Source organism: Limanda limanda, chromosome 16, assembly GCF_963576545.1.
Source record: "Limanda limanda chromosome 16, fLimLim1.1, whole genome shotgun sequence".
In the NCBI taxonomy this organism is placed as follows: Eukaryota; Metazoa; Chordata; class Actinopteri; order Pleuronectiformes; family Pleuronectidae; genus Limanda; species Limanda limanda.
The window spans coordinates 2,000,659-2,017,951 of record NC_083651.1 but is presented as its reverse complement, the minus strand read 5'-3'; the positions used below and the strand labels follow the sequence as shown (position 1 = coordinate 2,017,951).

Here is a 17,293-nt window from a genome sequence, read left to right as displayed (position 1 = left end):
CTCAGAATCACAGTGGAGGGATTTTTAACATCTCATCTCAAAGTTCACTGACTTTCTTACTCGTCTGTTCAGGGTCTTTCCACCAGATCCGCAGTCTTCATCAGCGAGAGGAAGGTGATGAAGACTGTGGAAATGTGAGCTCTGCATCTGGTGAACTTTGAATGAGCTGGTTTGCATCTGAGCAGGTTCAGAACCATCTCTACAGGAACCTGTTGTCACTAGTTTCTCAGACGTTTCTCAAAGTGAGGTTTTCACATGTTCAGTTTTATATTTTTCATTTGGCAACTAGAGGATCCCCATGTGTGAAAGAGTAAAATCCGGTTTAATGTCTGGAACCTACATGCCCAACAGAAGTCCTTCAACAATAAAGTAGCTGTCACCTCATGATTTCATCCATTATTCTCACAGTCAAACTTCTCACTTCTCCCAGACGCTTCTATAAATCTACCTGTGGGTTCACTTGTCTCCAGCACACCAGTGACAGGCAGGAGCTCCATGCTGGGACCTTCACACGTCCACTGACCAGCTCCACTCGATCAACCGATGGATAAACGCTCCATGTGTTTGCTGATGCACGTGTCTGTTGACCCTGAACCACCTGGTCTGAGCAGAGAAACAGGAAGTGACACGTCTTCACAAGCTCGAACCTGAGAAACCGACGCTCCTGGATGAGCTCATCGCTGGTACAAATAACAAGGCTCATCATATGTTATCTTATTTATTGCAAAATAAATTTCAAGGCCTCTACTTACATATTTACATTCATCTCTATTCATCTCAAGTACAGAGTTTAACATGCCAGAGTTAAAAATGCAACGAGTATTTAAAAATCACAGAAATATTAACAAAAGAGTGAAGAATTGTATCAGATAGAAGCAGAGTGTGCATTAGATACTCTGTATAGAATCTATTTAAATGTTTCGTTGCTCAAGGAAAAGTATGAAGCACAAAACAATGACACAAATAACAGCATTAAAAACACATGAAGATATAATATAATAATTCAACACTTTTACATCCTGTCAGGTTCAAACCTCTGAACCAGAGAGAAACTGATATTTAGGAGATTTATGTTTCAGTTAAGTTCCACAAACTTTGATGAGTCTAACGAATGCATGTGTGTGTGTTTACATTATAAAAGCTTTGATTTCATATATCTGTATATGTTTTATCCTCTATACAGGGAGTTTATCTCACATATTTAGGGAACTGAATTCTGTGTTTCTGTGAAATTCTGCATCACTCAAAGTCGCAGCCCAGCAGCTCCACCCTCATGGTGATGGAGCTCATCCAGCTGCTGGGGACGATCCGGATGAAGCGTGAGAAGATGGGGGGGTAGATGTAGTTCTTCACGTGGTCGTTGTTGTTGATATTTCCTGGGAACGTCTGAATGTGATGAGAAGGAAACAAGACAACCATTAGAATCTGCTGCTGGTTCACGTGTGTGTCCAGGTCCCATGTGATGGTTCTGCACCTTGTACTGGAACTCCTCGTCGTCCGTGTACTGGATCCAGTTGATCCCGTCCACGCTGTACCGGAGCGTGTAGGACATCACGTACATCTCTGTCCCCACGGACTTGGCTCCCTGCGTTATTATACCTGTGATCTTCTTCACCTGCGGCAGCTCCACCTGCAGCCACTGGTTCCTGTCGTTGTACTGAGGAAGAGGAGAAGCACAGACAGGGAGTTAGTTCACTTTCTAGGACTGGGGGTGGAGCCTGACTGAGAGCTCGGGGACACGCCCACTGGCACCCATTGGATGGTGCTACCTGTCAATCACACTGTGGTACCCAACCCCCCAACAGGTCTGGTGCTTTATAATCTGTTTGACTCTAAATTATCATAATTCACCAAATGAACATCAGCTGTTTGAAGAAGACTTCCATAGAAACTAGCAGTGGAGTCGCCCCCTGCTGGTCACTACACAGAAGACAGGTTTTTGGAGTGTACGAACATTTTAACGTAAAGTCTATGATAAAGATGGAGGACATGAAAGTTCCCAAAAGTGAAGCCAAATCGCCTGGATCGCCCTCTGGTGGCTGGCTGCAGTAGTTTGCCTTTAATTAGTTAAGTTATTAAGACGATGTCAGACGACAGCAACTCAGATATTTTAGCTTAATTTCCATCAAACAGAGATAAGTAAAGATATATTCTTATATGTTAGCGTCAGTACCTTGGCCTGCCAGGCGTTGATGGTGCCCTGCTTGTTTAGGCGAGCCAGGGCCGGCCTCCAGGGTCCGGAGTACCAGCTGGAGGCCGTGGAGCTGGCCGTGATCCGATGATCCCTGATGAGTCCGCTCTCGATCCCCAGAGGCACCGAGCATCCTGAGGCCGCACATCACAGATACAGATTAGATAGAACCAATAATGTGTGACACAGATCTTCATGTATTTGAACCTTTTCTTTCTCACACGAGCAGGAACAGAGTTTACCGTCGAGCTCGCAGCCGTAGAGCTCCATGCGAACCGTGGCCTTGGTGTGCCACTGGATGGGGTGGAGTCTGATGAACCGTCCAATCAGAGGTGGAGAGAAGGTGTTTGTCTTTGTCTCGTACGCTTCCTGGTTCCCTATGAAGACCTGACGAGAGAGGAGGAGGTTTCTAGGTGTTGATGATGATTCATTTCTCAACATTTGCACTTATCAAAGAGGCCATCAAACCCCGCCCACCTTCCTGAGGCCTCTGCTGTCGCCCTTATAGAAGATCCACTTCCTGCGGTCCGTGCTGTAGGAGATGAAGTACTTGACCACAAAGTGGGAGTTGAACATCTGCTTGGCTCCCTGCGTGGCCACCTGACTGATCACGACCGGCCTCTGGAAGTCCACCTGCACAGAGACACTCACGTTGTCATCACGTAGGGAGCAAGTGCAGCTGTGCAAATACAGTGATTACACATTTAACACACACCTGAATCCAGCTGTTGTTCTGCTCTGTGCTCCACGCGTTGATTCGACCATTGTTGTTCAGTCTGGCGAGATGAGGCTCCCAGTATCCTGCACAGATGGAAACACTGTGGTTACACTGGTGTCACTTTGCTCTCACAGCTTGTCTGACGGCAGCAGGATTGTTTACCTCTGGTGTTGATTGCTGTGATCTGAGCATCTTTCACGCTGCCGGACCCCAGACCCAGTGGACGGTTACAGTCTTACAGGACAAGCACAAGAAAATATCACAATATTAAAACACAAAAAAACATCTTTAGATTGTGCAACATTTATTTCATTGTTTGTACCGTTATCTAGAATCAGGAAGAGAGTCTGCATTCCCTGCTGCTGGATAGAACCGACTTCTGTCTCCAGCTGCCACAGACCCGGTTTGGCAGGAAACATCTCCAGAGTGGCAAAGCTCCCTGGAGACAGTTCGGTAAATGAGTTGAAACACACGTCTCTGCTGCAGAGCTCATATCAAACACCATCAAATACACAATGAACCAGGTTCTTGTGAATTCTCCTGGACGGACACGTCGGTGCTCACCGGGCAGCAGAGGGTAGACAGCCTGTCTGGAGCTGCTGGTCCCCCGGTACAGGAAGGTCTGGCCGTGGAAGTGGACACTTTGGAAGTCTTTGGGAGAACCCATGTTGATGAGGTGCCAGTGCACCAGCTGGTGGGTGCTCATCCTCAGACCCTTCAGGTTGTAAATGATCCCGTTGATGGCTGAGGACACAACAAGAAGATACTGAATCTCTTCCTGGTGCAGGATCATTTTAACCAGACCAGTTGAAAGTACAACATTCTTTACATTGGAACTTGAGTTTGTCCTTGAAGTACGGGTCAAGGTATTTCCGGCGACTTTTCCTCTGCATCATCTCGTGGTTCTTCTCGTAGAGCCAGCTCTGAGACTCGTCGAAGGTCATGAACAGCAGCGTGAACTCCCTGATGTTCGGCGGGTTCCCGCTCATGGTTCCCTCCCGACACACCAGCAGAGGCCCGATCAGGCCCGTGTTGATGTCCCGCTCCTGAGAGACAGAGCACTGTAGTTTCAAACCACACGTTCACTTTGCACAACCCAAACATAGACTTCAGAATAGACAATGTTGTTTATTTAAATTTAGAGGTTTAAGTTTGTGTTAGCCTTTTTAACATATAATAAGTTATTGATCATCTAGAAAGTACTCACAGGGTTGACCCCTGAGTAATAGGCCCAGGTCCGACAGTCAGAGTCGCTTGGCTTTGGCCCGACATCGATCGGGAGCTTCCACAGATACGTGAAGGTGGAATTGGGTTTAACCTCGTTGTCGTACTTGAACCAGTACTTGGATCCGTCCTCGTAGGACAGGCCCTCGGTCTGCTTGGTGTAGGTGACCCCGTTGGGATGGATGGAGTACGGCCGGTTGGCGTTGTTCTTGAACACCACCTGAGAGCGAGAACATCACGGTTACGGTTTGTGTCTCTATCTTTTGTGTTAATCTTCACAGTTTGTATCATATGAGCCGAACATGACCCAGAGTGACTTTGTGCTGTAATGTAAAACACAATCCAGCTCCTTGGTCTATCTAGGATCTCCTCACGGTACTTGACTTTGAGCCTGCACATCTTAGATCAGCCAATAGTCGTTCATCTCCAGGTGAATTTAATTCAGTTTATTTTCTATCGTTCAAATGTATTTTAGTTTCATCCTCGTGTGAAACACTTTGTGTCGTTGTTAGGAAACGTGCTGTACAGATAAATCACTTGATGAGATAGATAACAACAGATTCCCAGCTGATGGATCCAGTCTTACCATGATGCTCTGTCCGACCTCGGCCTTGATCACCGGTCCCAGGATTCCCAGATGCTCGTCTATCTCTCCACGGACGTCGGGGGTGCTGAAGCTACTGTCCGTGTAGCTTCTGAAAACCACTTTGGAGAAGGTCGTTTTCCGGGAGTTAAGTTGCACTTTGTCTTGTCTCCTGTGACGACAGCATGACATCATTTCACTTTCTGATGTTTTTTATTGATTCACAATTTTCTAACGTGGTTCTGGGATCTTACCTCTGGCCGTAGCCGCTGTAGTCCCACGTCACCTCCTCTGCAGAGATGAAGTACGTCCTGACGTTGGGGCCTGAGTTCTTCAAGATGTACTTGGAGGTCTCGTCCAGGTACTGGTTCTTGACGTCCTCGTGGCTGCTGTAGGGGTCTTTGTAGACCACGTATTCATACTCATTGGCTTTTACGTCCGGCTCATCGATCCCGAGATGATCTGGTTCATCTCCAGGAACATACAGCTCGTAGTCACTGAAGTCTTGCCGTGGCACGCCGATCACCACGGGCATGTTGATGAGCTCCTCCTCATCAGAGAAGGCGACCGGCGTGTTGGGTCGGGCCCCGCGTGGCGTCATGTCTGGGTTGAATCCACGAGGAGAGAACGGCAAACTGCTCACGTCCACAGGCTTGTACACCTTCCTCCTCTTGGTTTTCATGCCCTCACCCTTCTGAGGCCTCTGGCGGAGGTGCACCGTCTTCTTCTTCCTCTTCGGAGCTGGTGTTGTTCGAGGGGTCGGTCTCGGGAAATATTTAACCATGTGGTCGGGAATCTCCATGGTCTCCGTTTGGTGAGTTCCCTCGTAAGTCCAGTTGGGGCTCTGTGTTTTAACAGAGGTGGATTTAATCACCTCCATGTTGTTTTCTCCGAGGTAGATCAGAACTTCTTCGCTGCTCGCGGAGACACTGAGCTCCTCAGAACTTCTCGTTTCCACCGTCTCGTTTCTCTCTGCAGACGATGTCTTGTTCCTCAACCCTGAAGAGTTTGATCTGGATATGTTCAGATGAGGTTTGTTCTCCAGCTCCGCTCCAGTGCTCAGAGAGTCGATACCACTGCTTCTGTCGTTCTCCACCTCTGACACGAGGATCGTCAGGTTGTATCCGTCTGTGCTGTTAAACTCTCCAACGTCCAGAGAGGACAACGCTGCATCTGCTGACATGTCAGTTGCTGTGTTATTCTCATCTTCCATCTTCTGTGTCTCTGGCAGACTGAGGGAGCTGCTGGTGTTGGACTGAGCATCAGAGTAAGAGAACACGTCTCCTCTGGTGAGTCTCTCCTCAGAGTCCTCGGCCAAGATCGTCCGGTTATCACCAGTCAGGGTTTCCTCATTTCTGTCCGTCTCCAGGAGGGAACTTCCATTTCCAGGTGGTGTCAGATTTGCTGATTTTTGCACTGTTATTGTAAGATTTGTAGTTTCTTGATCTGCTGCTGTAATGATTGTAGTTTCTTGTTCTGCTGCTGTGTCGTTTGTAGTTTCTTGTTCTGTTGCTGCAATGTTTGTAGTTTCTTGTTCTGCTGCTGTAATGTTTGTAGTTTCTTGTTCTGTTACCGTAAGATTAGCAGTTTCTGGTTTGGTTGCTCCCAGGTTTGTAATCTCTGCAGAAACATTCCCAGCAGCTGATAATTCCGTAGTGTTGTGGAAAGTTTTGTTCTTCGTGTCAGACACAGCATCATTATCAGGATAAGAAGCATCTAGAGAAACGTTTCTACTTGAAGTTATACTCTCGTTCTTCGGCGATTTGTTATATGAGACGGTCGTGTTCTCTGTTTTCACTGTGGAAGAACTGTTGAGTATTGACGCTGCACTCGTGTTCTGTATACTTGTCGTATTCTCACTCAGAGAATCAACCACTGTGAGGTTCACTCCATCGGCCGCTTCACGATTTGAGAACAATGTCTTGTTCATTGAGTTTGGTTTTGGTCCGTCGGGCACATCGATGCCGTCGAGGTCGAGCTGAGTGAGGTCCAGCTTCTCCATGTCTGAGTCGGTCGTCTGGTTCTTCACGGACCTGAGACCCAACTCTTCTGCAAACATGTCTGTGTAAATGTCCTCCACCACATTCTTAATCTTCGGCTTCTCCTCTTCCTTCTTGATGTCGGCCATGCTCGGAAGCTTCCACTTGTTGAATTCATTGGAGTCATCCTTTTCCTCAGAGTAATCGAACTGGTACTCGCGATAGCATTCCACATCCTGGAACTTCACCCGCATCCCTTTGGTCGTCTCATGAGAGTTCAGAGAAGCCATGAGCCAGACCCCTGAGGAGAGACACACAAAGATAAAAAGCTAGATTGAGGACATACAGTCTCCTTATGAAACCACATTTAAATTCACTAGGTCCAGATTTGTTTCCCAAAAACAAACGGAATCACAGTTTGATATAAAAAGGCCTTTTTCCAGCAGTGACTGACCGAGGTTGTCCATGCTCATGCTGATGGTTTCTCCAGTCATGGGGTAGAGGCTGAGGAAGTCCTCCGTCTGCTCGTTCAACTTGAACATGTGACCGTAGAACGTAGCCGTCTGGATGTAGTCCTGCGCCCCGACGCTCGACACGTGCCACGTTGCGATCTCGCCGTTGCAGAAGCCCAAGAGCGGACCGCTCTCAAACGTGTAACCGTTAACCGCTGCAGGGAAACGGACGTCGACATCGGTCAATGCATCTGCATGAATGAGCTGAAGGAGCTTTGGTTAAATCTCTCGTCTGATCACAGGAACACTTACTGTGCATGACATTGGATTTGTAGAAGTCGGGGTCGGCCTTGTTGACTCTGGTTCGGTCACAGTTCTGAGCGATGTTGTGATCCAGGTACCAGCTCTTGTTTTCATCGAACACAGCCAGGATGGCGTGTTGCTCCTTGTCGGCTTTCATCTGGAGAAACAAACCAAAACCCTCATTGGTCCGTTTAGAGAACATTTGACCTTTCGGTGAGTTGGGCCTTCGACACTGTGGACATGTTGTTTGGCTGTCATCAGGCAGATAGAAGGTAACATGTCAATCAGAATAGCAGCAGCTGTTTTCATGGATCCGTCGTGAGAACCGTTCCAGCGTCACTTCGGCGTTTTACCTGCACGTTCCTGCGATTGAGCGACTGACTCTTGCAGATCAGGATCGGTCCGATCAGTCCTGATGCGATGTCACGTGGTGTGTCCACTGCGCTGTGGTACATCCGAGTCAGACATCGGGAGTCTCCGTCCAAAGGCTCGTCCTCCTCCACCACTCGCCAGACGTACGTGTGCGTTTCACCAGGCTGAACCCCGTGAGAATGGTTGCCTGGCAACCGCATCACAAAGCACTTCATTAGACACAGGTCATCGTCACTAATTAGTGTTCAATCATTTAGTTTGATGGTGAGAAGAGAGTCTACCTCCTTCTGGGTAGTTGGCTCCCTCCTCTGACTTGAGGATCGTCAGGCCGTGTGGATAGATGCTGTAAGGCCTGGACGCCATGTTCTTAAAAACAATCTGTAGAAGGACGGGACAAAGTCTGTCAACAATCTGAGATAGTGTTTAAAACCACAACAGGGGAGAAGCTGCAGAAGGTTTCATAGACACTTGTTTTATTCATGGATGTTGAAGAAACACATTTAGGGGACTGACGCTGATCATGTGGATTCAGTAGAGAATGAACAGTTTATATTTATCTTCTTCTGTTATTAAATCATTTGATATAATGTGTCCTTGTCTGAATAACTGTCTGACTTGCTCTACAGGTGGATTCCTCACAAACACTGATCCCTAAGAAGCTGGATTTAGATCAGAATGAACATTTACAGACAAATCTTCTTGAGTTTTTCCTGAGCTCTTGTGTTTTGTGAAGCATTTTGTTGAGTGAATTATATTCTTTAAACTAGAAAACAGCTTTAACATTAAACCATCATGACCTCACCTTGATAACGTCTCTGATTTGGGCTCTGATCACCGGGCCCAGGATCCCCAGCTCATTTTTCCTTTGCTTGTTCTCCGTCCTCTCGGTGAATGACTCGTCCTTGTACTGCGTGTACACGGCCTTCTTGTACTTCTGACCGATGCGTGTCTGTGACTGTGTCAAGTACTGCAGCCTGAAGTTCCTGCACAAAGAGATAAGAGGTTTCATTTCATCTTGGAAACAGAACTTCAGCTGTTTGACTGCAGAAGAGTGAAAAACAGAGAAATGTTGCAGTGCAGATTTGATCCACTAATCAGCAGCTCTGTCATATATAACAGAGGGAGTTTGATCAGTGTTTTAAAACCTTACTCATCAACATGTTGCTGCAGGTTAGGTGCATAGTCCCAGACAACTTCCTCCGCAGCGATGAAGTATTTCCACTCCGTGCTTTCTTTTTTCTGTGCGTAAGTCAACCGTCGGCTTGGAGCCTCGAAGCCATCGCACGTCTTCACGTCCACAAAACCGTGCATGCCAGCTGCAAGAGCAGGAAGTAAACACTTAGCGCCGCTGGTAACATGTGTGCTGGACAGAGGATCCATTCATCCCAGTGCAGATAAACCACCTTGGATGTGCCTGCTGATGTGTGAGGACAGCAGCCAGCGGCCTGTGTGGATGGCCACCACGCTGGCCGTGGCGCTGGAGCCGCTGATCAGCCCCACGGAGGACACTCGGTGGCCGGCCTGCTGCAGCACCTGGCCGTTCATGTGCACCGAGAAAACCTCCGGCTCCGAGCTCATGCCCAAGAGATGCAGACTCACGGAGGCATGAGCGCACACACTCACATCTGGAGAGAAAACAGGAAGCTGGTGGTCACTGTGTGGGTTTTATCTTGGAATCATCGTGTTCATGCAGAGACAGTTGTTTTTTCACTGTCTGGAATTCATGTACACACATGTGCTGCACATCTGTACAGACAAGCAGCAGTGGAAGAAATGTCAGATAAAGAATTGTGAGCATGCTCAGTGAGATTCTGCTTCTTTAGGTATATTGGTGTTGTTGTTGTTTGTGTTGCATGATCATGACACAACGCAACAGTGAGCATAACTTTACCATCACTTTGTTAGAGGTAATTTGCTGCTTCAGATAAAGAAGTGAAGCCGTGACTCTCTGAGAGACTGACCTGGCAGTGACCCCTTGGTGTAGCCGTTGATGGTGTATTTGACGTGGTTGTCGGGGGCGTGGCCGATTGTCTTGTACCTGCTCTCCTTCTCATCGAAAACCCCAAAGAGAAGAACGTACTCCTGGTGGAAGTTGATCTGCTGCCCCGACTCGTTCAGGCTGTCTGGAAGAGAGAGGGAGCAGAGGTGTTGACCCCGTGACCTCAGAGCAGCTGACCTGTTGTTTTGGCGTTTCTCTGCTCACTAGGTTTGCAGACGAGCAGCGCGCCAATGAGGCCGGCGTTGAAGTCCTCCACCACGTTCTGGTGGGAGACGTAGGTGTAGGTGAGGCAGGCGGGGTCGTGTGGCTGCGGTGAAACGTCGGACGTCACCTCCCAGTGGTAAACGTGTTCCCCGTTCGGCTGCACCACGTCGTCCTCCTTCTCCTTCTGTGACGTGTTGTCAAAGTAGTGGGCTCCTGCAAACAGAAGGAGAAGCAACTGCAAGTTTGAACCAGAGAAAAAAACGTCCAGAAGGTCGCTCAGTAGAGTTCAAACCTCCACAAGGACCGACAGGAGTTATTCATTGGGAAAATTGAAAAAATGGTTCTGAATCTGCACCTTAATGTATCGTGTTCTCTCCTGACCCAACTCACAACCTTCCACCGAGTTTTGTGGAAATAGGTTCATTTGTTTTTATGTAATCTGTTTTTATAATCAGTCAAACAAACACAGAATCAAACTAATCATTGTACAGGGGGGAACCCGGGTGAACCTTAACCCCACAGCCGGGTTACTGTGCAGGGGTCTGAGGCTGTTCTCAGACTTTCTTCATTACATTTGTGACATTCTGCTTAAATCCCCCAAATAATGAAGAATTAAAGCCAAGTTTCCCTCAAGCTTCTTTAATTTTGAATCCTGCTCTTTGACTTTCAGCAAATGAAGGAACGTTTAGTCTCAATTTCCTGAAACTCCAGTTCCACTCATGTCTTTTTCAGATTTCTCTCCACACATATAGTCAGAAGGGGATTTCCGCCGGCCCAGCACACTGCCCTGTTGGACTTCAGCTCTCAGAGAATCGGCCTGTCCTGGTTAATATTTCAGAAAAAGACAAACAACGTTGTTTGTTGTGTTGGTCAATCCTGTGTAAGTATTGGAATGAGTAACACAACGAGCTCCCGCCACGACTCTCACAGACACACACTGAGGTGCAGCTGTGTCTCCGGGGGACCACAGTCATGTGACGGACACCCACCCTCCGACTGCTTCCCGTAAGCGACCCCGTGCGGGTGGATGCTGTGTGACGTGGTCGCCATGTTCCTGAAAGTGACCACGAGGGTCTCGCCCTCCGCCGCCCTCAGGGTGGGTCCGAGCAGACCTGCAGAGAGAACACACACGTCACACACTCACACTCAACACAATCCACTGTGTGTGTGTGTGTGTTTATGTACATTATGACACAACAGAGCCGTCAGTTGACTCATCACCTTCTTCCTGTGTCATTGCTGTTGATTCACTGACTGTAATTAACAACCAGACACTATTTCACCATCTTTCCATTTAATGAACGTCAGAGAATTATGATTAACGTTTTTATTATTTATCTAAAGCTTTAGTTGTTATCTGACACCTTCCTTCCTCGTTGTTTCCAGGCACTGTGGAGCTAATTTATTAATATTTTGTCTATGCTTTTATCTTTACTGTTAAATTCTGTAATAGCTTTTTTTAACTGTTTCCTATTCACCGATTTTCGTTTTTGACTAGTAAAGAATCTAAACTGTGTTTTAATAGAAGCTAAGTGTATTATTGTTATTTGGGACAGTTACATAGTTTTCTGCTGATTTATTAGTGTTATTAGACATATTTATGATTCATTAGAAGAAAGCAAAACACTATTCATCAAACAGCTGCTTTTATAATTCATTAACTGCAGAGAGGTGACACATTAAGGGGAAATCAAGCTAAAATTAACAGCAAATATAAAAATAATCGTGTCAGGAACATTTCTTGTTTCAAATGTTTTGTAGATTAAATGTATTCATGTCAGAAAACTGCAAATATACATACACACCAATTCCTTTCTGGATAATAGTGATGAAATAAGTGTTTTTATCTGTGTGATTAAGTGAATTGGAAGAGAGTCAAAATGTTAATTAGAAGCAGAGTGAATTCAGCGTTTACCTAACCACGAGGGATGAGCCTTCGCCTTCTGGAAATCTTTCTCATACTCTCGAAACACCACTTTCTTATAGCTGGAAAAATACAAGACTTTAATCAACACACAAGAAAAAGTAAAGACTCATATGAAGCAGCATTTAACAACATGTGGAGAACATTTTACTTATATTATAATTCAAATTGTTTGACTTAGTCTGTGTCTAAATATATAAATACAACAATTGATATGATTCAAATTGATTAAAAGGATGACAAAGAAATGAAATAAGGACAAACTGAACTATCACAAGCTACAAAGAACTTCAAGAGCAGAAGATTAGACAGACACAATTTAGAATAAATAAATACTAATGACAAACAAATAACAAAATGCACAAATGTTAACTTGGAATCTCACAATAAAAAAAAAACATAAAACCTGTTTCATATCTAGTTCTTCTCATTTGAATCCTAAAGGCAGCACTGTACCTGTGTGTGTCATTGTCAGAGTACTTCCAGTCTATCTCCACAGCAGCGATGTAGTAGCGTCTCTCTCTGGGTGGATGTGTCTCCGCTGCTTGGACATGAAGGACGGGCAGGAGGACCAGGACGGGCAGGAGACACCGAGCTCCAGCCCAGAAACAGAGCTGCATGTCTGGGGTGATTCCTCCAGGTGACACTGGACACAACGGCAAGTCCAGGAGCTGTGATCTGCCAGGGAGGTCGGCTCTGTGCTTTATCTGTCAGTGACACACACACACACACAGACACACACAGACACACACACACGTTTAAACAGTATGTCCCGGGGCAATGAACTGTGTCTCTTGTTTTTTCTCTCTTGAAATTGAAACCTCATGTGTTTGGCTGTGAATCATCCGAAGGGAGGTTCTTCTTCCATCGTCTCCGACACCAACCCTGGAAATGTCTCTGACCTCAGAATGTCCATATTCCCATGAAGACACATGAAAACGTCCTGTATGAGAAACATCTGGAGACGACGCCCGTCCTGAACTTTGTTTGTTTATCTGTTTGTGGAGCAGACACATATCACATTATGTCATCTGTATATGTGCTTGTTGTTTCTGAGGGTTACGGAGTTGGCCACAAGGAGACACTGATTTATATCTCCATTAAATAAGCATAAGATATAATTGGTCTAGGTCTTTATTATAGAATGTAAATAAAGATCTTGTCCTTCTGAGCCATAGTCTGTGTATTAGTGAACGTTCTGTCTGTTCCACAGATTGCTTATTAAAATGAACGTAAACGCTGGGTTTCCAAAGTGAAGCCAATGTGCCTGAAACCTGTATTCTGTGTAATGACCAGCAGGGGGCGACTTTACTGGTTATTTCTATAGAAGTCTATGAGAGGGCCCCCTCTGTTTACACCCCTGTTATGCTCAGTACTTTAGTGGTGAATCACATGTGAGTAAATAAAAACAACAAACTGGATAATAACTACAAACTGAATAAAAAAAAATATCCGTAATTCTATTAAAATTAGAAAAGATATTGCCTTTTGTTGTTGTTCAGTTCAGCTAGTGTGCCTGTCACAAAGCGTATAGTTGCAGAAATGTTCAAAAGCCATAACCTCCATATTGGTCAGGCTGTTATTAAAGAACTTGCCAAAACTGTGTGTGTTTCTAACCCTGTGGCTAAACGTTTGGGAAAGTTTAGCCCTCTTGCCTCTTCTTATAAAAGAAAGCAACAAGCTAAATGTTAGGGTTGTAGAGCCTATTGAATATTTATTTGTAGACATAATGAGGTAATTTCATTACATCCCTTTATTACAGTCACAGCAGGAAATACTTAGTCACATTAAATTACTGGAGTTTAGTGCAGTTCTAGTGCAACTCTTTGGGGCTGTTGTGCAATAGGAGTAGACTTGACGTTGGCTAATTATTAATAATCATGAAATATGATTATTAAAATAATAAAAATTATCTATCAAAAAGAATTAAATTATTAATTGAAGATGATCAGTAATCAAATAACAATAAAACCACTAATGAGAAAATAGGAATTATCAATTAGAAAGTACAAGCTATCAATTAACAATGATAAGGTTATCAACCAAGAATAATGAAAATAATTAGTCAAAAACAATAAAATTATCAATTTAAGAATAATACTATCTATATTAATAATTGAGAAAGGGGGGCACCACCCTGGTTTCCAGGGACCAACATATCAAGCTATAATTATCAGTCTCATAATGATAAATGTCAAATTAATAATGTCAATATTTTAATATTAACGATTACTTAATAAACAGTGAAGGCTTCTAAGTTCGAGCACAGGCAATCATAATCCAGCTGCAATCACATACATATGCACAAATAATCACAGACTACAGATACTTTAATTACAAAAGAATTTATTAAAAAGGGGAAATAAAGTTATAATGTTATTCAATGATTTATCATTTTAACAAGCTACGATATTTCAAAGATAAACACAGCAGCAGCACTTATCACAATTCAGAAAATACATGTAAAACCTGCGGTCTACCTATGTATGTCTGTCTCTGTGTGTGTGTGTGTGTGTCAAAGTGTCTCTCTGTGTATGTGTGTCTATGTGTGTGTATGTGAAATAAAGTTAGTGTTATTTAATGATTTATCATTTTAACAAACTCCCATATTTCAAAGATAACAACAGCAGCTTATCACAATTTAGAACACGCATGTAACCTCTGGTCCATCTATGTGTCTCTGTGTGTGTGTATCTGTCTGTGTCTATCAAAGTGTCTGTGTGTGTGTGTGTGTGTGGGTGTGTGTGTGTGTGTGTGAGAGAGCGAGAGAGAGAGAGAAAAGAAAGGGGGGCGTGGCGATGACGCAGTCACATCTAAGATGGCGGCCGATCATGATTCGTGGAATCAAGGCCTAAAAACTCTCAAAATGGCGGATTGACTACAAAACAAGATGGCGGAGCCGTTATGAATTTAGAGCCAGGATGGGAGGAGAGAGAGAGAGGAGGCGTGGCAATAATAGACTCAAAATGGTGGGTTAACTTGCGTTATTCAAGATGGAGTCTATGTTAATGACACCATGTGGCCGGAGCTCACACTGGTGGTCGTCACATGAATTACACAAAGGAAATTTTAGACAAAGAGAATTCTTATCTCTGCTTGGCTTTGGGGGCCGAATGGTTTCCAGATGTGTTCAGCCTCTCTAAGCATAGATTTAACTATGTGACATGAACTGTATTATAAATACAGATCGGAAGTGTGTATAGGTCGGTTTAGAAGGAGAGAGAGAGAGAGAGAGAGAGAGAAAACATGTAAGGAGAGTTCAAAGAAGCTCTTAAAAATACGCCTGAGATGAGTTAACAGTGATTCACCCCTCAGCCCTCAAGCGAACGTTGTGGGCCGAGGTTCTGATCGGTGAAATCACTGCAGACTCACACAGACGTTAACAGTGCGGGCGGAGGCGCTTCTCGCGGCCCTATTTACTGTAACACAAAACATTGACGTCAAACCGGAAACCGGAAGTAGCGGCTCGGAGTAGTGGCCGGCTAAAACAATGGAGAAACACGGAGGTTCCACGAACAAAATACATTCAAGTATCAAAACAATACGCTACGTATTAAAACTAACATCTGCCCAGACAACATAAGCCTCTCTTACTGTAACCATGGTTTCGTGGGGTGCATGCGCCTTGGCGCGAATCTCCCGGAGGTTCAGTGAATCGCTTGAAGTCTCTCAGGCGGGCTCCCATGAGCACCGCAGCTGGGCCGGAGCGGTTCCGTCGTGCTCCGTGACGGGATGAGGCTTCGTCTTCTTCGGTAGCAGCGGAGATCGTGCTGCCTCACAGGGACGTGCGGCTGCTTGTAGCCGTTGTAGATCGTGTGGAGAAAGAATAAAAGTAAAGTCCGTGTGGAAAATGAAACAGTCTGAGATCGTTCCGCGAGTAATTTCCTGTTTCGGTCCTTCAAGTTAAAACAGGAAAAGTCCTTTCCAAAATAAAACGTCGACTAAGATGAAAGAATAAAATGAAATTCAAATAAAATGTCTTATCGCCTCCATTAGTTTACTGAGTCGTCTGGTAAAGCCTCGGGAGGCCTAGCAACTTGAGTAGGGTGGAAAAGAGAGAGGACAAAGAGAGTCTCTTAAAAATACCGAGTTAACTATTAAGACCCCTAGGGGTCTTGTGGTAGCTTGGGCATCTGAGTAAAAAGAGAAAGGTTTCTGGGAGCACAGCCTTTTTAATGTTGCAGTCATGTTCCAGGTGACTCCCCCCTGGGAGGAGGGGTCAGGGGTCAGTGTGGCCCCCGGCCAATTGAGTTGTCAGGATTTGGCCCCCAGGGGCGGGCTTACAGTGGGGGACCCAGGAAGTGACCTGCTGCCACATGGAGATAAGGGCCCCATGCTGGATTTTTAAATGTAAGGGGTCTCCTGAAGTGATTCCCCAAGTTTTACGACTCTTTGTTATAAGTCAGATCACTGGGACCTCAGTCCCAACAGGGCCCATCACCGAAACTGAAATCCCACATTCGAGAAGGACTGAGAGAGCACATATTTACTTGCTTGATGTGTTAAAATCACAGCAGAAATTAAGGGTGATAAATATGATCAACTGAAATGCATTGTGCTTTGTCCTTCTCTTTCTTTCCAGGGGCAGGTTCAACCCGAGGTGTGAAGTGAAGCACCCTAGGAGACTGAGTTCTGGAAGCTCATCTTTGTCTCCAGAACAAAGAAGACATGTGCTCTCAGGCTTTGTCTTCACATGTAGGCCCAACTATTGTTCACAACTATTAGGTCCCAGCATTTAAATAAGTTATAATTCATGAATAAACTCAATTTAAAAACCTGACACTATCTGAGTGTTAAATCCTACGTAATGACAGATTATGTTATATTTACATTACAACTTAAAAAAGGTCAGAACTCTGTTTCACAGTTTTTATTATTTTGATCACAATTTCAAATCACATCACTAGGCTGCTGTTGAAAAAATACTTTTACAGACAGAATCATTTTGGCTTCATCACATCAAACTGACAAATGTTCATATATGTTGGATTATTTCATATGTGAACAGACTTTATGTGATTAAACATGAATCATGTCTCATGTGTGAGTTTGAATAAAGTTTGTTGAATGTGAACAATGATCAGCTCTTATTGATGAATGTGTTTTTATGTGGATCTTCATCAGTTTGCTCGACTTCATGGATCCACACAAAATCTAAATTATAGAAAACATTTTCATTGAAAGTAAAAGACAAACCAAAGATAAAGATCACAAAATAATGAAATCTTTTTACACATGTGGAAAAGTCGACAGGAGAAATTAAAATTAGTGAAAAGTAAGAGGAGAAATAAACAAAGCGTTAGAATAACAAGTTTAACATTTAAATTCAGCAGATTTCTCTTGA

General features: G+C 44.7%; 1 protein-coding gene across 1 annotated transcript; it reads right to left on the bottom strand.

The window, feature by feature from the left end:
- Window positions 1-704: 704 nt before the first annotated feature.
- f5 (coagulation factor V) lies at window positions 705-12,676 on the bottom strand. Its single transcript, XM_061088231.1, has 25 exons — window positions 12,406-12,676; window positions 11,941-12,011; window positions 11,015-11,137; window positions 10,026-10,238; window positions 9,784-9,945; window positions 9,226-9,447; window positions 8,973-9,138; window positions 8,625-8,805; window positions 8,104-8,200; window positions 7,804-8,009; window positions 7,460-7,607; window positions 7,150-7,362; window positions 4,971-6,996; window positions 4,720-4,888; window positions 4,117-4,353; window positions 3,739-3,955; window positions 3,474-3,653; window positions 3,232-3,348; window positions 3,072-3,143; window positions 2,907-2,992; window positions 2,669-2,824; window positions 2,434-2,578; window positions 2,174-2,325; window positions 1,475-1,657; window positions 705-1,386 (listed from the first exon to the last, which is right to left on the bottom strand). Exons 1-25 carry the CDS (start codon window positions 12,567-12,569, stop codon window positions 1,240-1,242), a joined length of 5,853 nt encoding a protein of 1,950 aa, XP_060944214.1. The 5' UTR covers window positions 12,570-12,676; the 3' UTR covers window positions 705-1,239.
- Window positions 12,677-17,293: the final 4,617 nt, after the last annotated feature.